This window comes from Panthera leo, chromosome D4, assembly GCF_018350215.1.
Source record: "Panthera leo isolate Ple1 chromosome D4, P.leo_Ple1_pat1.1, whole genome shotgun sequence".
Taxonomy (NCBI): domain Eukaryota; kingdom Metazoa; phylum Chordata; class Mammalia; order Carnivora; family Felidae; genus Panthera; species Panthera leo.
The window spans coordinates 85,466,114-85,483,362 of NC_056691.1; the positions used below are offsets into that span (position 1 = coordinate 85,466,114).

At 51.2% G+C, this 17,249-nt stretch overlaps 2 protein-coding genes across 15 annotated transcripts in view; one reads left to right on the plus strand and one right to left on the minus strand.

The window, feature by feature from the left end:
* The window catches only part of RALGPS1 (Ral GEF with PH domain and SH3 binding motif 1), a 269,628-nt gene that overhangs the window by 137,165 nt on the left and 115,214 nt on the right, over positions 1 to 17,249 (plus strand). The gene's annotated exons all lie outside the window — the stretch shown is intronic.
* ANGPTL2 (angiopoietin like 2) overlaps positions 1,346 to 17,249 on the minus strand; it is a 34,984-nt gene continuing 19,080 nt past the window's right edge. For all 6 annotated transcript variants that reach the window (XM_042914090.1, XM_042914093.1, XM_042914087.1 and 3 more), the window contains 3 exons: positions 8,157 to 8,350; positions 6,217 to 6,487; positions 1,346 to 3,806 (listed from right to left, as the gene is read on the minus strand). In XM_042914090.1, the coding sequence (XP_042770024.1) occupies positions 3,607 to 3,806; positions 6,217 to 6,487; positions 8,157 to 8,350 (665 nt within the window). In that variant the 3' untranslated portion in view covers positions 1,346 to 3,606. The remainder of the gene's footprint in view (positions 3,807 to 6,216; positions 6,488 to 8,156; positions 8,351 to 17,249) is intronic.

Here is a 17,249-nt window from a genome sequence, read left to right on the forward strand (position 1 = left end):
TTAGTGACAGTAGGGCTCCTACGCCTGCAGGCCTTAAAAGGCCACTGGCTGGGATGGGAGAGGAAGGACAGGTGCTGATCTGAGTTGGGCAGACCTCAGGGACCTGGCTGTGTTTGCTGGCCGGCGGAGCCACGCACCAGGTGCTATGGCACCATGCACTTGAGCACAGCTCTTCCGCCCCCCTCCCCGACCCCCATTCTCTTCTTCAATGCTGTTGGCCACACCCCCATTTTACACCAAGGAGAGCCAGTTCCACATGTCTGATGGGTTTATTCCTACCTCTCCTTCCATATAGCCAGGGTGTGGTTTGACTCAGGTTTGGGTTTGGGGTGGGGGTTGGGAGAAATAGCTGGTGTCTCGGCCTGCTTTTGTCTGGGTCACAGCTAGCCTAGGAAAAGGGTTATTCCACGTTGCCCAGCATGGCTTTCCAGAACTCTTCGCTTTGGGGTTTGGACCCACGACCAGTGACCAGTAAGGCTGGATGGACCCTGTTTTCCTTAACCATCAATCCTTCCATCCTGGACACACCAGTCCAGGTGTGTGGGGAGGCCTGGGCCAAGGTTGAGGTATTCTCACCAAACACACCAAATAGGGTACAACAACTGTTGACCTCGACAGCTGACTAGAGGTTTGGGAGAAGGGAGCTGAGAACTCTTAGCTAGTGCCTGACATCCAGCACCTTCCGGATTAACTGCTGCTAGGGCATTTTTCCCAGCTGTCTGACTGTGAGCCTCATTTCCTCCTCTCCTGTGAGGTGAGAACAATCCCTTCTTCACCTGGGTGCTGTGAGCGTTACATAAGAAAACGGAAGTCCAATTCCAAGCACATAGTAGGGTGTAGTAAATATCTGTCTCTACCCAACTACATCTTTGCTAGAAGCAGCTCTCGTGTGGCAGTATTGCTAAGTCATTGGGAAGAGGGATTGCTGGGTCCGAAGGTATAAGCACTTTAAAAATTTTGACGCATATGTATATCCATGTTTGACATACACGTTGCTAAGTTGCCCTTGAAACATGTTGAATCAATTTATACTTCCATCCATAGTACAGAAAGTACGTATTTCTCCATTCCCTTGTCAACATGGAGATTTTTTTCATCTTTACAAATCCGATAGGCACCTTGTGATGGTTTGTGCTTGATTTGGTATCCCTCCCTCTCTGGTTATTACTGAGGCTGGCACCTTTTCTTCCTTATTGGCCATATGTGTTCTAATGTGTTCGTGTGCCTAACGAAGTTTTCTGTCATGGTGTCTGTATTTTTCTTCATGATTTAAGAGAGTTCTTGAGATAGCATGAATATTGATCCTTTATTTTTCTTATTTGATATTTGCCTTCAGCCTTGGTCATCTGTTATTTTTCAGAGGGCAGAAAATTTGGGGTTTTCTTTAGTCATATCCCTTAATCTTTTCCTTTTTGGCTTTGGGGTTTCCTGCCATGCCTAGAGATGACTTCCCAGCCCACAGTTTTGTTTTTCTGGCAGCTAATGTGAAAGTCAGATTGGAACGAGGGAGGGAGGCAGAGGGCTCCCGATCCGGTGGGAAGCCTGTTGTAGTAGTTGAGGGGAGAGGAGACACGAAGGCAGAGAAAAGGGCTTTCGTGGATGGATGGATTGGCGTTGGTGTGGTAAGGGGAGAAATTCTTGTTTTTGACCTGAGTAATTGATAAATGGTGCCTTTTGGTGAAATGGGCCCAGACCTGAGGGAAGGTGTTTCAGGGGTTGGTTGCACTGTCTAGGAGGTGCTTCTGGGACGTTCAGTGAAGATATCCAGGACATGGCTGTAAGGAAGTGAAGCCCCAGAGAGCCTTCATGGCCTGGGGTGCTGTCTTGGGCCTCCTGATGGTGTACGTGGAAACCAAAGATAGGGAGAGTGTGATTTAAAAGATTTTGGTGTATGTCCTTGGTGCTGAATCTGTATCTAGTCTTACTCAAAGAGACTCTGATAGCAGAGGCCCCAGGAAGGCATTCCAAAACAGTAACACACAGTGTAGATACGTCCAAATAGCACTGATGGCTTTTATTGCAGGTTTGTGTCATTACAAGGATAATCTGGGAATATATTAAAAAAAACCCTCCCTTTTATATACACAAAACATGCTACATGGTACACTTTGTGGGAATGCTGAGGTAATAGGCACACACCCAGACATGGACAGTACCAAACGTTCCAACATCTCACACACCCCCATTCACACGCCCACCGGGGACGGTCTCACCTTCCTGACTCCTGTCTTGCTCCCTGCTTGGCAAGAGTCCCGGTAGTACTGAGTCTGACACTTCGCGGCCAACAGGACTCAGAAAGCCACCACGCTGCAACGCACCAGCCAAGGGGTCCGGTGGCTCCTGGTTATTCAGGAGCTCACGAGAAGCGGCCAGTTGTCATTTTTGTGGCACCTGTACTCCAGAGAAGTGTAGTTTGGGGACGAGATGCGGACTCTAGTCAGCCTGAGAGCACGGGACCTTTGGTCTGTAGCCATTCGGGGGCCCCAATGATCGGGGGATGACTTCTCTTCACTTGAGTATCTCCTGGGCAAGGTAGGTTATTATTTCTGTGATGGTTAAAATGACATGTAGGCTAAAGTGTGAACGGAACATACAAAACTGCGAGTACATCATCTACGTGGCCGGGAGTTAGCTTTGGGGCCTGGCCTTCCCTTTCCTGACCAGAAACCTGGAGCCCAAACTGTCTCCTACTCAGAGGCTTGCCTGGAAAGAAAGGATGATATGACAGAAAAGGTAAGGAGTGGGTATGAAGGGTAGAGAAGAGCAGAGAAGGTGCCTGGAACCTCAGTGAGTGGCCAACGACTGGTACAGAAGGTACTTCCTGAATGGTGTTGGATGAATAAGTGGATGGATGGATGGTTGGATGGATGGATGGATGGAGAAAAAGTCCTGAGAATGGGGGAAGGTATAGAAATGGAGAGGGAAGGGGATGTTGAAATTTGATCAGGTGCCCAAAGGGTTCTTTAGCGAGGAAGTAGGGAACCCCTATGTGAGTGAATCGCATGTAGACACTCCTGGAAAAATTCAGGCACGTGGACACCAAGGGTTATTCTTTGAATTAGAGCTACATAGTCTGTGATCTGCTCTCAGATTCGAGTAACACCATGTGAATGCAGTGCTTTTCGCCGAAGAGCAAAGCTGTTGGTAACAACTTCAACATCTGAGAATTGAATGTCTGTGCATTTAGGTATATAACCAAACCTATATACGTGTCTAGATATAGTACACGTGGTATATATCTAAATGCATATATGTGTGGTGTACACACATGTGCATAAGCTCAGCTCATGCGTATGTATATTACGAAGGTATTTTGCAGTTGGGTTTTTATTGTAGGGATTTAATGTATTTAAAGAAGGACTTGTCTGTAGTTCTGTCCTGTGTGGAAACACGAGGGTCTGTCTGATGTGAAGAAAAGCAGTAGGGACAGAGAATACTGTGTTGATTCCATTCCATCATCTGCCGCAGCGATCGGGTAAACAGAATCCGGCGGCCCCATCCTCCCGGCCCCAAGGTGAACTGGCGGGGAGTTGTTCCTGGTGCCGGGGCCAGCATGGCCGGGTCAGGCTCCTGGCAATGGCCGTGAGAGGTCAGGAGGGAGCTGGCTTAGTGGAAGGTGTTGGGGTTGGGCCGGATCATCATCACCACTTTCTTGAGCGAGTAGGACCCTCCTCGGAACTCAGCCCAGTAGACTCCATCCTGGTAGCGGCTCCGGTAATGGCCCCCACGGTACCAGACCCCGTTGAGGTTGGAGTGGGCACAGGCATTATACCACCAGCCTCCCTTCTGGTAGTGGGCACAGTTTCCTGCAGGAGACAAGGGAGGAGGTCACGGGGAGGAGGCAGTTGTATCCAAGGCTGCCATTTGTTTAGGGCCTTTAGCAGGGCCCTCTGGGAAGGTGGGGGAGAGGGCATTTGGAGCAGGAATGCTTGAGGGGTGGGCCAGGTCTCAGATTTGCTCCAACCTTTGAGGCTCAGCCTTGTGACCAGCGAACTCACCGAGCCACCGAATTGTCCTTGTGAAATGAGGGTAAGCGTGGTGCCTCCCGCACAGGACTGTGTGGTGATCGAAGGAGGGCGCATAGTTAAGCAGTTAGCCCGGGGCTTGTGCGGAGGAAGTGCCCCAGGGAGGTTTGAATAGGAAGCAGAAATGACCTGGGGTGGGCGGGGGAGCGGCCAAAGTGTTCTGAGGAATTTTTTAAGAGTTGCAACTGTTGGATCAAGATTTTTATAGAATGACAAAGGAAGTGTTTAAGATGAAATGCTCCTCTGTTCCTCCCAGGCTGTATTCCAGCCAAGTATTTTTTTATGATTTCACAAAAGAAAGATATTTTCATAAAACTTCTGGCACTATCATATCATGCTGGATTTTGCTGCCAAGGACAAGCAGTTCGGAACAACAGTGAAAGTGTGGGCAAGGTGCAAGCAGGCGTGCAGGGGCATCGGCCTTCTCAGGGAGGAAGCGGAAGAGGAGCTGCCAGCTGCTTGGGCTGCTCTTAGTTAAAAGAGAGGGTCCCCGCTTTCCTGAGCAGGCCTGAGAAGTGGACCCCCACTCAGAGGAAGGGCTGCCTCGGTCAGGTTTGTGGGCTGGCGCCCAATGGGGCCGGTGGCCCTGCTCCCGCTGAGGCCTTGGGATGTGGTAAGGAGGCTGCAGGCTGGCCGAGGCAGAAAGCTCAGGGGAGAATGGGCTCAGGCACCCGCAGCCCCTGCAGCCCAGCCCAGAGTTTTCCTTGGGCTCTTTTAGGCCGTCACTTGAGGCTAGGGACCAAATGGCAGTGCTTGGGTTTGGAGAGCAGAGAGAGCCCTTGGCATGCCATGGCCAGCCTCCCGTGTGAGTGGAGGCCCCTCCTGAGCTTGACCTGCATGCCTCCAGGGACAAGGAGCTCACTTCCTTGCCAGCCACTGACGGTGCTGTTGCACAGGCCTGACAGTTTGGGTCATAGAACAGTCTTCTCCCTCCTATCCACGATGGCCCTCGAGATGTTGTAGCAGTCCCAATGTCCCCAGAATCTGACTAGCTCCAAGGGTCCTCTTCCTGCTCTGCTCTTCTAGAAGCCTCTGTGTAACCCTGCCTAAGAAGGTGTACTGTCTCGTCAGGGGCCCCTTCAGTGCCAGCCAGCAGGTGGAGGTAACTGCATGTCCCCCAGTGTTGTGAGAACGGCCTGCTGGAGTGTGGCTGCCATGGGGACCTAGAGTGAGGACCTCCCTCCTCAATATGTAGGTACAGAGCTTGCCTGAAAGATGCAAGCGGTTCCTGGGACCTTAAAGAGGAGGGAAGTGGCCTGCAGACCAGGGGGCAGGGAGGGGGCCAGATTTGCCCAATGAGAACAGACATCCTTGGCCTGGAGGTAGGGTTGGTCCCTCAGACAGGAGCAGTGCCTTGCTGGCTTTGCCAAGCAGCTGGGGTGCAGAGGCCCTCATCTCAGGAAACTGGGTGTGGGGCCTGGAGAGGCTTAACTGTGGGAGGTTGACATCTGGACTCAGGGCTGGATTGTATGTATGTGTGTCTCTTAGAATATTCTGGGTTTTTTTTTCCCCCTTGTTTTTTATTTAATAAAGGCTTCCTAGTAAAGACCTGGCTTTGAGGCATATGACCCTGGACAAATCACTTCATGTCTCCTACCTGGTTTCCTCTTAATAGCTCCCTTACTACACTGTGTTAATAATACATGCTAATAATAGTAACCACAAAGACCGCCCACTTGGATTGAGCCCTCTTTGCCACGTCTGAGACAAAGCACTTGAGGTACATCCTCTAACCTTCTCACCACCCTGCAAGGCAGGCATTGTCCTTATTTCCCGATGTGGAAGCGAGGCCCGGAGAGATTAGTAAGCAGCATGCCCAAAGACACATGACTGGTAGGAGGCAGGGCCAGCATTATTACCCAGGTGTGTGGCCCAGAGTCCGTGGAGAGTGTGGCCTGAACACCTGGTGCCTCGGGCAGAGAGGTGATGTGAAGGCTTGGCCCTGAGTGGCCCACAAATGTGTAATTTGTACACCTCTTTGCCGTTCCCTTTTTGTTAATGCCCCTCTGACCCACCTTTGTGAAGGGGGTCTGTGGGCAGTGGGTAGAGGAGTGGGTTTTCAGGGAGTAGCAACAGGGTCGGCCTTCTGGGCTCTGGGACCTTCCTCTTCTCAGGCTGTGACTCAGAAGCTCTGGCTTTGACCGGCCTCTTTGCCCTGGCCTGCACCTGGGTTTGACTGTATGGGTCCTACCTGTGTAGACGTCATGGTCTCTGTCCAGGGTGGTGAACTGCTTGCCGTTATGCCAAGTAAAGGAGTCACCAGCATTGCCATGGTAGCGCCCCAGCCTCAGCTTGTAATACTCGCTCTCGGGCTCCAGGCGGAAGCTGGCATATTCTGCAAAGACTTTGCGGCCAGACCAGTCCTCCATGGTCACCAGCAGTTTGTAGTTGCCTTGGTTCGTCAGCCAGTAGATGTTCTCCAGGCCTAGCCAGTACTCGCCATCGATGTTCCCAAACCCTTGCTGGGGAAAACGGAGGAGAGCATCAGTGAAGGATACGTAGTGTCCTCAGCCAGCAGGGCCCCACTCTTGGATGCTCAGCCCTGGGCAGAGGAGATCAGAAATGGGCAGAGCATAAGGCAGGCCTGGGTTCAAATCCCCACCTCTGCACTTGGCTGTGACTTGATGAACCGCTTTTCCTGTCTGAGCCTCAATCACGCATCATTCAAGACTACTGAAAGAGTGCCTACTGTGTGCTAGGCATTGTGTGAACGTGGGGGACACTGTGTTACCTTTACTACAGGGTTGTTGTAGGAACACACCTAATGTGGTAAACCGAGAGCCTAACACACAGTAGGCAGGCGACAGGAGTTCCTTGGACGGATCCTGACCACCTCTGAGCTTCACCGTCCCTCTCTGGGAATGGGATGTGTGTGAGGGTCTCGTGTAAACTCTAATGCACCAGACCGGTATGAGCTGTGACAGACACATGCTACATCTGCCCGGGCTCCCTTCTGGGTTTAAAATCAGCGGTTTTATTATTGTGTTCACGCTGAGTTTAAGGAGTCATCAGCCAGGTAGTGGCCACTCAAAGTCTTCAGAATAGATGGGCTCGCTAATGATACTAATAGTATTCAGTGAGCCTTCCAGTGTATCGGCACCGTTCTCAGGACTTTACGTAGGTTATGTTATGAATCCTTGTGCCAACTCTAAGAGCTAGGTCCACAGAGGCCCAGGGTCAGAGAGAGCCTGAGGGTGACTCGGGATCTGAAGCGGGCACCCAGTCTTAACGACTGTGTTCTCCCACCCCTGAGAAAAAGAATATGGGCAGGAGGAGGAAGGGGTGAAGGAGTGGATCTTCAGAAAGCAGAGGAGAAAGAGAAGAAAACAGCGACACGGGCCGGGCAGGAGGTGGGCTGGGAGTAACCAGGACAGGAAGGGGCCACGCGAAGCCACGCACAGGCGTCATGGCCAGGGTCGTTCGTAAGCTTTGGTGTCAGAGGCCTGGACTCGCTGCTGTGTGCAGCCCCGAGCAGGTTGTTTCACCTTTTCATCTGTAAACCGGGGCCACACCAGGATCTTCCTCCCGGGGCTCGTGTGAGACTAAAGCAGGTAACAGATGGAAGCACTTGGCATGGTGCCTGGCACGTGGCGGTGGCATTTGGTGAACTGAGCTCCTTTTGCCACCTTCGGCACCACCCCTGTCATCTGCCAGACGTATGGCTGAGCCCAGTGGCCTTTCCTACCACTGGGTGGGCATTCAGCTTCCTGGGAATTCGGACCTAGTGTTCCCGTGTTTCCCAGTAGCAGGCCCTGGGGACCTGCCCCTTCTGGGCTGTGAGACCAGGTCTTCCCGCAAGGAAGCCCCAGCTGGGAAAAGGATGCTCCCTATACCCAGACGGGGATGAGGGGCCACCCCCTAGCAGCATTTCTAAAGTCCCACCATGTCCACGGGCCTTTTGTGGTCTGTCCCTAACTCGTATCTCGTAGCAGTTGCCAGCGGCAGGTGGGTTTGCAAAAATGACCTCGTCAGTGTCTTCCTCACCACACGTGTGTATCGCACGGGGCCACCAAGGCCTCGACAGGTCAGCATGCACCTTCCCTCCAAGTGGCCCTCTCACCGGCTGGTCAGGCCTCTTGGGGTGGCCCGGTTGCTCTCACCGACAGCACAGACAGGGCCCGGGGCTCTCACCTTGTATGTCTCCCAGTTCCTGAAGAAGTTGACAGAGCCGTCCAGGCGCCTCTGGATGACGGTCCAGCCCCCAGGGTCGTGCCTCTGGTCACACCACACCTGCATGAGGCGGTTGGTGTTCTCTGGCTTCACCAGGTAGATGGAGCTGGTGTCGTGGCCATCCTCCAAGGCCTGCAAACAGTCTCTCCACGGGCCTGGGGATACAGATGTGTGCACGTCAGAGACCTCCCTGTTGCCTGGCCACGGAGTCACATTTTCACGTGCCTCTCACCCCAGGCCGCACTCCAAAGCAAGCACAACCTCAGGCAGGCCTCCAGCTGGGAGCCGCAGGCCAGCAGTGAGAGGGGACTGATTTTAGTTTTTTGTAAGTTCAGGAAATAACGTGATGTAAAGGCAAGAGCCTGGGGCTAGGGGTCAGGGTGCCTGGATTCCCAGACCGCTTTTAGCTCTGACTCCCTCACGTGGTGATTTGGGCAAGCATCCTTACTTCTGCAAACCCTCAGTTTCCCTGGTTTGTAGAAAGGAGATCATATTTACCTCTCTCAAGGTTGTGAGGATTGCTGAGATCCTTTGTGTGGAGTTCCTGGAGTGCTTTATCTTTTAGCTGGTGGTATTGTGAAAAGAGAGATGTGCCTACCAAAACGCAGCAGTGTGGAGCACTGCTCGGGCTCGGTCGGCCTCACCCCAGGCAGAGAGACGGGTGACTGCCCTCCTGAGTCCCGTGGGCTGAGGTTGGCCCACGTCACCTCAGTCCCGACTCCACGCTTGCCTTTTCTGTGAGAGTGCTCAGGGACAGTTTCAGTCTTTAGTGAGGAACTTCTGTGGGGTCACAGTGCCCAAGCAGTGTCCAGAATTTGGCCACGTGGCCAGAGGTGTCAGGATATTTCTGAGATTCAGACACTAGCCTCCAAACAGCTTTTTTTTTGGGGGGGGGGGGGACCAGTCCCATTCAGCCCAATATGCGTATTTTCCAAAGGAAGCTCATTTAGGGCCAGATGCTCAGAGCATTCTGAGGTCACTGTGCTGGTCATTTAAGCAGGTCCACAGACTTAAAGGATGGTGTCCAGGATACCTTCCGGTCCATGGCTTTCTTCTGGAACTGAGACCAGATGAGTTTTGTGTTTTTCTGGGACTTCACTGAGCTTGGGCAGCCCAGTCAGAAGGAACAGGTGCCATGAAGGGTCTGAGGAGCCACCATAGGCTTTTCACCACCCCACCCCCACCTCCCCTAGTGGTCTCCTGGATGTCAGTCACATCAGCAAGAAGGTTGAAACTGGGGTCACCAAGGTCCAAAGAAGCTGGGTTCTTCCTTGTTGATCTCAGGAACCTTCAGAAGTTTGTTTCAAGACCTAACCATTGAACTACAGATTTTAAAGTAAATAAAATTGCCACAGTTTGCTTCAGCTTCTCTTCAAAATAGTCCTCAAACCAAGAATTGTTAAGACCAAAAGTGCTAAGGAAATTTCCTCTCATTCTCTGAATGTGTGTGTTTATTCTAACAACTATTTGCTGAGCCCCCGCCCCCGCAGGTGCTGTGCCAGGTAGTGGAAGCCTAGGGCAGGGTTCAGGGCGGCTCTGATACCCAGCAAGGGGAGAGCTGACCTCACCAGCCTCTCTCAACTTGAACTCCTGTGCATTCCTGTCCTTTCCCTTCTGCGTGTCAGGGAGGGGCATCGGCGGAAGGTGTACTCGGCTTTTCCTGCATAGATCTAACTTCTCAAGATTCCTTCCTGATTAGACTTGGGCTTGGTTAGTCCACACGTGATAGTTAAATGAGAAAAATTTGGTGGGTTTGTTGTTGTTGTTGTTGTTTTCTGGACAGTTCAGGTGGGCTTTTCCTGAGTCCTTGTACTGTGTTCGAGCCTCCCCACCCGGAGCCTGACGGGGAAGGGCAGGGGCGGTCTTGCTCACCCCTCCCCACCCCCAGTGCCTGATCTCGCGCCTCAAAGAGGGGGGTCGCTCTTGGTGCTTCCCGCTGACAGGTAATCCTCCAGGGAGAGCTTCTCACCATTTACCTGTTCACCAACCTTCTCCGCCCCAACGGACGGGGTGGGACCCTAAGCACTGGCCAGGCAGATGCTTCCCTCTTTGCCTTGTGCGTCTTCTGTCTTGGAGAAGGGGAGGCCAGACCTCCAGAAAGAGCATTCAGGAAAAATAAAAAGGTTTGGCTTGTGTTCAGCTCCCAGCCCCTGGGACCAGGGCAGAGAATAAGGAGGCTGCCCCCGACCGCAGAGCGCACAGTGGCCGTGGGAGGGCCCCCAGCACTTTCCCAGGTCAGAAGCACAGGAGAGGCTCTGGGAATGTCTAATGGGTATGCTGGTGACAGAGGTCCAGCAGAGGCCTGGAAAACACCCCCCAAAACAAGCAGCCAGCCCTGTTACTGCAGGGCCTCCCCGGGGCTCCGGTGGGGCTCTCAGAGGGACAGTCTTGGTTTACGGGAGGCACTCCGTCAGGAGAGGCTTCGAAGGCCACTGGGAGAGTGGCAGGTGGGTCTCCCAGCTCCCAGCCTGAGCTGCTTTTGTGGGTGCCGCCCATGCTTTCAGCTTCACCTTTGACATGGCTACAGAGGGCTCTTTTTAAAAGGCAAGTGTTTTAAAGTGTGAGGTAACTTGTCGTCACCCACTGGACAGATGAGGAGATTGGAGCATGGGGTCATTAGGTGCCACCCCTGAGGTTGGTGGCTTATATGGCAGATCCAGTGTCTGAGCCCAAGTGGCCTGGGTGGTCCAGAGCCCAAGTCTAAAGCTCTTTTCTTTTTCCCCAACCAGAGTGAACTCCAGGGTGGGGGGCCCAGGCTGACATATCTGTGTCCCTAGGACTGTTACGAATCTTTGCCAGTCAGCCAGGTTTAAAAAATAAACATTTACACTTCTTCTTTGTCAAGGTATTAATACCTTTTCAAAGTTTTTATTGAAGATTTGTTTTTCTTCTTTGCTTACCTTTTATTGTCCTTCGCCTATTTTCATCTATTTTAGTATCTTTTATGATGTAGAATTTCCTTTTTTTTTTTTTTAAGGCAAATCTGGCAGTTTTTTCCTTTAAGCCTTTCCAGAATCATGGAGTAGGAATAAACTAGTAAAGAGGTGTTTCGTATTTTCTGCTGTTAAAAAAAAAAAATCTGCGTGTCTCCTGCGCACTGCACTTGGCCTGAGTCTCAGGACCCGTCAGCTTCCATCAGCAACCACATTTCCAGACCAGTTTCCCTCCGAAACCCTCACAGAGCCCTAGCAAACCGCCTGCACTGAAACACGCTCCCTTTTCTCCCATGAAAGGCACCAGTGGCAGAGGTCAGAAACCTAAATGATGGATGAAAAGGAGTCAGAAAAAATACTCAGCATTGGAAAACTGGCAGCAGTAATATGATCAGGGAGCAGAAAATGGCAGCAGGACTATCATCTGGCTCTGTTAAAATGGCCGATTCAAATGGGAAACCTGTAACGGATACAAATACAGGAGTCAGGAGCCCTCAGCTCAAGTCTTGGTGACTCCATTGCCTCGCATCGTGTCCTCGGAAAGTTCCTGGAGCCTCAGTTTCTACTTCTGTAAACAGGGGTAACAAAGCCACCTGTTCTGGGGGCCTCGCAAACACAAGAGCACCCAGCGCGAGGCCAGCCAGGGCACGTGCCGCTCGGGGTCCTCTCTCCTTCTTTCCTCTGCTGGATGAAAGCTGATGGTTTTGAAATTGTCCGCTCCCCACCTCCCCACAGCCACATACACACAAACAAGTAACTGTATTCGCTTTTGAATCTCCAAGACTAAAATGTACAGCGATTTACTGGTAGATGTTTTCTACAGGGCACATTTTAGAAGTCACAGCTTCAGTGGAGAAGCCCCCAAAGATACACCGAAATGAAGAATGGAAATCCTTTTTGTCAATGAAACTGCGTTTTCAGTGTGCAGTGGGCAGGGCTCTCCCCCTGGAACAGTGCAAAGTGCCCAGGCGGTATTTCGCTTGGCTCCTCTTCTGAAAGGGCAGCGTTGCCCAGAGCGTCAGGCCAACACTAAGTCAGCAGCACCACGGCTCCGAGCGGAGTAGCGCCCGACCTCATCTCTATAAAGACCATATTTACACTCTCGGCAGAGCTGTAGCCAGAACGTTCCACGTGAAGGGAAGTGCAGTCACCATGGCCGAGCCGAGCCTGCGTGGTTCCTTAGAGAAGCAACACAGGGTGTGGAAAGCACACAGGGCCTGGAATCGGGAGGCCTCAGGAAGAAGGGATATTGGTGATGGGAACACAAAGTATACAGGTCTTGGGCCCCCAAACCTCAGTGTCAAACCCGGTGAGGGTTGGAGGTGATCAGGTTTGAGTCCCCTCACTGCTTCCTTCTTCCTGTCCGGGGTTCTTACACATCAGGAGCATAGCCTCCTAGGAAACCAGGAACCACCTCTTGATAGCTGATCCCATGCTCAGTATGCCCAATGAAGCGCCTTTCTGGTAAAGCTGGGCTAAAGCCTGCAGCCCGGCCAGACCTAAGTGTAACTGCCTAACCCCAGTTTCCTCTCTGGGTTGGGGGCAGACCAGCTCAGCCTGACCTGCCCACTCATGTCCCTTTGGAGAAATGGGTTACCAACTGCATCAGCTGTCAGTGCAGTCACCCCTCCTGCTAGGGAAACGTGGCCCTGTGAATATCTGACCAAGCCCACTGGCAGCACGTTGGAGGCCTGGAGCTAAGAAGTGGGTAGACAGTGATGATGCCTCTTCTCCCTGGCTGCTCCGGAGGCCTGCAGAGAGGAGCAGAGTCCCTCCTGGCCATCAGCTGGACCAGACCACGTGGCTGGCCAGCGGCCTGACTGACCTCTTTGACCCATAAGCCCAAGTCTCAGGACTTGACCACCTGAGGCTGTGCAGAGACCCTGTGGCCTGTGGGAAACGTTCTAGGAATGTTTTAGTTCGTAGGAAGGCACCGGGGAGAGGCTTCTGTGATAGTACCGAGACGCGTTTTTTTTTTCGTGAGAACAGTATGCTGTTTTCAATTATTCTCACCGATGATCTGTCTCCAAAAAGTCTTTGTGCCACTCCCTGAAACATTTTTCTAACAGGAGAACTGACTAGTTGTTGAAATTGGATCTGGAATTTCCTATCCAAATTAATCCATCCGAGAGCCAAGGCACGTGGACTGCTTAGGTGTGAGTCTTGCCCTGGCCAGCGTCAGGACTCGCCAGGCATCCTGGGTGAAGGGCAGGAGAGCAGACACCCGGAGAGGGGGTCGGTGAGGAAGAATTACATGGGCTGCTTGAGCCTTATTTATCCAGAAGGCTTGGATAGATAATATTTTGGTCGTGAACATATGTATTCCATGTCAGTCACCACTTTTTCACTGAACCAGAGTACGAAACAATAACCTAAACACAGGAACAGCTGGTGTGTTCCCAAAGGCACCTGAAGTTCCTGTAGGGCCTCAGAGCTGACGTCACGGGTGTCATTGCTGGTGCTGCCGGGGAAAGGGTCCAAACGCGCGTGCCCGCCGTGGAGGCCGCTGTAGTCCGCAGACGACGGGCACGGTGCCTGGGGCTGACGAGCTTTTCAGGAGTTTATGAAAGTATTTGAGGCCTAAAAAAAATTTATTGGCTCTAAAATACGAAAACTGCAAAATCAAAGTTTATAAGTATGTAATTAAATTTCTACGAAGTGGGACATCTTGTCAAGTTCATTAATTGTTAAATTTAGTCTTCATAAAAATGTTATTACTTTTGAAAACAATTTGTAGGTTAGATTTTCCTCACTTCCCAAGAATTCCTGAACATGCCTGATGTTTGCCGAGAAATCAGAGCCAGCCATAAATTAATTGTGTTACTCTTGGCCAAATAATTTCAAAGAGCAAAATTTAAAAAATCCGTTCAAAATTTTTACAGTGAAAGTTCTATTAGATGTGGGAGGTGGGCGTGTTTCAGCGGATGTGATACACGGGGAGACTTCCCATGTAAGAGCTCCCAGAGCCCTCGAAGAGTATAAAGGGGTCCTGTTTCTGCCTGTCTGACCTCAGGGTAAACAGACTTGGCAGCATTCCTTCCCAAAGGACCCTTTCAAAAGCATTGTGCCCACTCCTGGGTTTCCATCAGTACCCTTGGGCAGGAGGAGAAAGATGGGCTTTAAAGCAATTTAAAAGGGAAAAGAGGTTCGCCCTGGAGGGGCTGTGGTGGGCTCACTGTGTGCAGAGCTGAGCCACACACTGTGGCTCCCAAGACTGGTCGGGGTGAAGCCCGGAGTTCCTTGGGTTCAGTGGTCAGTGGCACCCAAGGCTGCCCCGGGGCAGGGATGTCACTGGACGCAGAGGCGGGCAGCACTCTGAGCCTCCCTGGATATAGCGATGAGGGTGAGCAAGCGTCTCTCAGTCCAGAGGTCGACGGTGCTGTTCTGCAGGCACATCGTGGAAGAGCTGATCAGACCCGTGACGGCAACCCACAGGTACCGGGCCGGTGGTGTTCAAGCGGTCTGCCAACCTATTAACCCTTTCCAAGACAGGGAATCAGCTTATGGGCTTGTGCTTACAGAACCTGTGTTGGCCTTCACTGATCACCTTTTAATTATCCAAATGCTTACGAACCCCTCTCTCTGATCTTTTTTATAATTTTACTGGGGTTTAAGCTAATTGTTCCAGATTTTCTAGTATTTCATCCTTTCTCTTTCTGAAAAGAGGGCATTTGCCCAGCACCAAGCCTGTTCTTCGTGATTTCTGGATGATTGGGGGCAGTGATTCTGAGTGCTTATCTGCTGTGCCCTCAGCCTCCTCATCTCCTCCTCCAGGAAGTCCTCCCCAGCCCCAGAAGAGCTACTTAATCCTCCTCGGGGTTCCCATGATGCCTTATGATATATCTATTTGTCTGTCTGTCTATCTATCTATCTATCTATCTATCTATCTACTGGAAGAGAATAAGAATGATGACTACCATGTACCTGGAGCCTTTTGCCGGCCAGGTGCTTTACCCGGGCTTTCATTTCCTCCTCACAAGCCTCTCCAACAGGGAGGGAACTAAGTCCCAGGGAGACTGCACGTCTGGAAAGAGGAGGCTCGAGGGTTAGAACTCACGTCTGCCTTCTGGGCCTGTTTCTCCCTGCTGCAGCGTGCTGAGTCTGTGTCACCGTGCTAGGATTGCTTGGGGTCCCATCATCTCATCGGTCTCTGGGATCCTTCCGGGTGGGAGCCTCATCAGGGGCGTGTTCGAGTGTCCATCTTGCCAGCACTTAAGGGTCCCTTAGTGCCCCGCGTGCCTTCCCCCATCTCTTCTCCTTTCCTCGCCACCGTGAGCCACGTTCTCTTTGTCATCTTCCTTCTGTTCTTCCCACTTTGAGAATCAGTGATCAGTCTGGGAACATCTGGGAACAGGAGCCCCACAGCAGAGGGTCATCAGGATCCAAACCAAAACCTGGGAACGTGTGGACGGTCTGTCGTAGGAAGTCTGCCCGTTGTATCTGGGATACTGCCAGACGATTGGATTTCTGCTCTTTTGGAGGTTACTGTGGACAGACCCCCTAAGACATCTTAAGTTCAACAGTTAGAGGGGGTTTTTCTGGTTTGTTTTTTTAAAAAAACATTAGTCATTTAAACTAAAATTTTCTTTTTCTTAGCAAAATTTCTCTGTATACACTGTAATTCTAACTTAAATTACTGTATTAAAAATCTGCTAAAGGAAAATCACTTATATTTGAAAAAAAAAAAAAAAAAAGCATTACATAAAAGCATTCCAGGTCCTGTGGTTCCACTGGCTCATCTTGAGGTACAAAGCCAGGATCGTCAGGCTTCTTTTTTTAAGGCGCTCCTCCTCAAGAGTCATCCCAGGGGTAGCTGAAGTTGAGACATTACTTTTACAGCACACGCTCAACACGCCTAACCACCTTCGTTTTAGACACCATTGAGTACGATGCTAACGTAATTCTGCTTTATCGATCTCTTTTTTCCTGGGGGAGCATCTCAGGGTAATGATACAGTCCACCGCACACATTCACCCCAGCGATCCATCTCTGTGGCTCGGAGCTGGCTGCAGATACCCAAGCGCCAGGATTTTCCAGATGGCTCTTAGCCTGCCAAGTGCCAAACTGTTGGGATTTCTAGGCCACAGATGCCAGATCACCGCTTTTAATAGTAACAAGTTGATAGTTCATCCCGTGGGGCTGAAAAGAGACCGAGCCTGTATGTAGCTGAATGTCTTCCTTGGAAAACGCCCGAGTAAGGCAGGGAGAGCTTGCCATCACACTCGAGGCTCTCTGTGATCCGTTCCCCGAGGTATCCGAGGAGAGAAGAGAAAGCAGAGCCAGAAGGAAGATGACCCACCTTGAACTCCAGTGGCTTTTGTTTATGAAGAAGCTAGCAAAGAATGCTCTTTGAAATATCACTGGATTACGTAGTTTGTAATGAATTTGAGAATCTTACTTTGTTCAGCAATAACATTTCAGGAACAAGACAGCATAGTGCAGTGAAAACAGCACAAGCCCTGGCGGCGAGAGACCTGGGTTGGGTTTTCCATCAGCTTCGGGAAACTGAAAGGCAGAGCTGGTGGTGGCTACGGTCACCCTCCCGTCCTCACAATTCCCAGGTGCCTCTCCGAGTCCCTACAGAGCTTCAGGCTTGGAAGCCCAGTCGCTGGAGCTGGTCTGCACATGGGGCCAACGGCCTTTCACCTGGAATGACAATTGCTTGACCTCCAGAAAGAATGGAAGCTACAGTGCAATCTATCTTGTTCTCTATTTTAAATCCACAATCGATAACATACGTATTTCCTACCTCACAGGGGGAAGTAAAATATAGGAGGGAAAATCCACCTGGGAAAACACTTGTTCGAGTTGTCTGTGCCTACCCGGCCATAGAGCATCTGGTGGGGGGAACGGGTGGTCTCTGTGTTAGCAGTGAAACAATGTGGTTGCCACCTAATTTGGCCCCAAGAACAGATCACCTCTGCTGATTTTTATGTATTTAACGTATTTAAAGAAATCAGGACTTCCGATTTTGCTGTACGTTGAAATGCTGAGTAGAAATAAACCCAGAAAATGTGTCCAGATTCAGTACAAATTAAATCAGATTTATCTGCAGCTTCAGTTGGGTCCGTTTACTGGAAGTCAGGCACATATTATGTTTTCTGTGGGAGAGCTCAGTTGT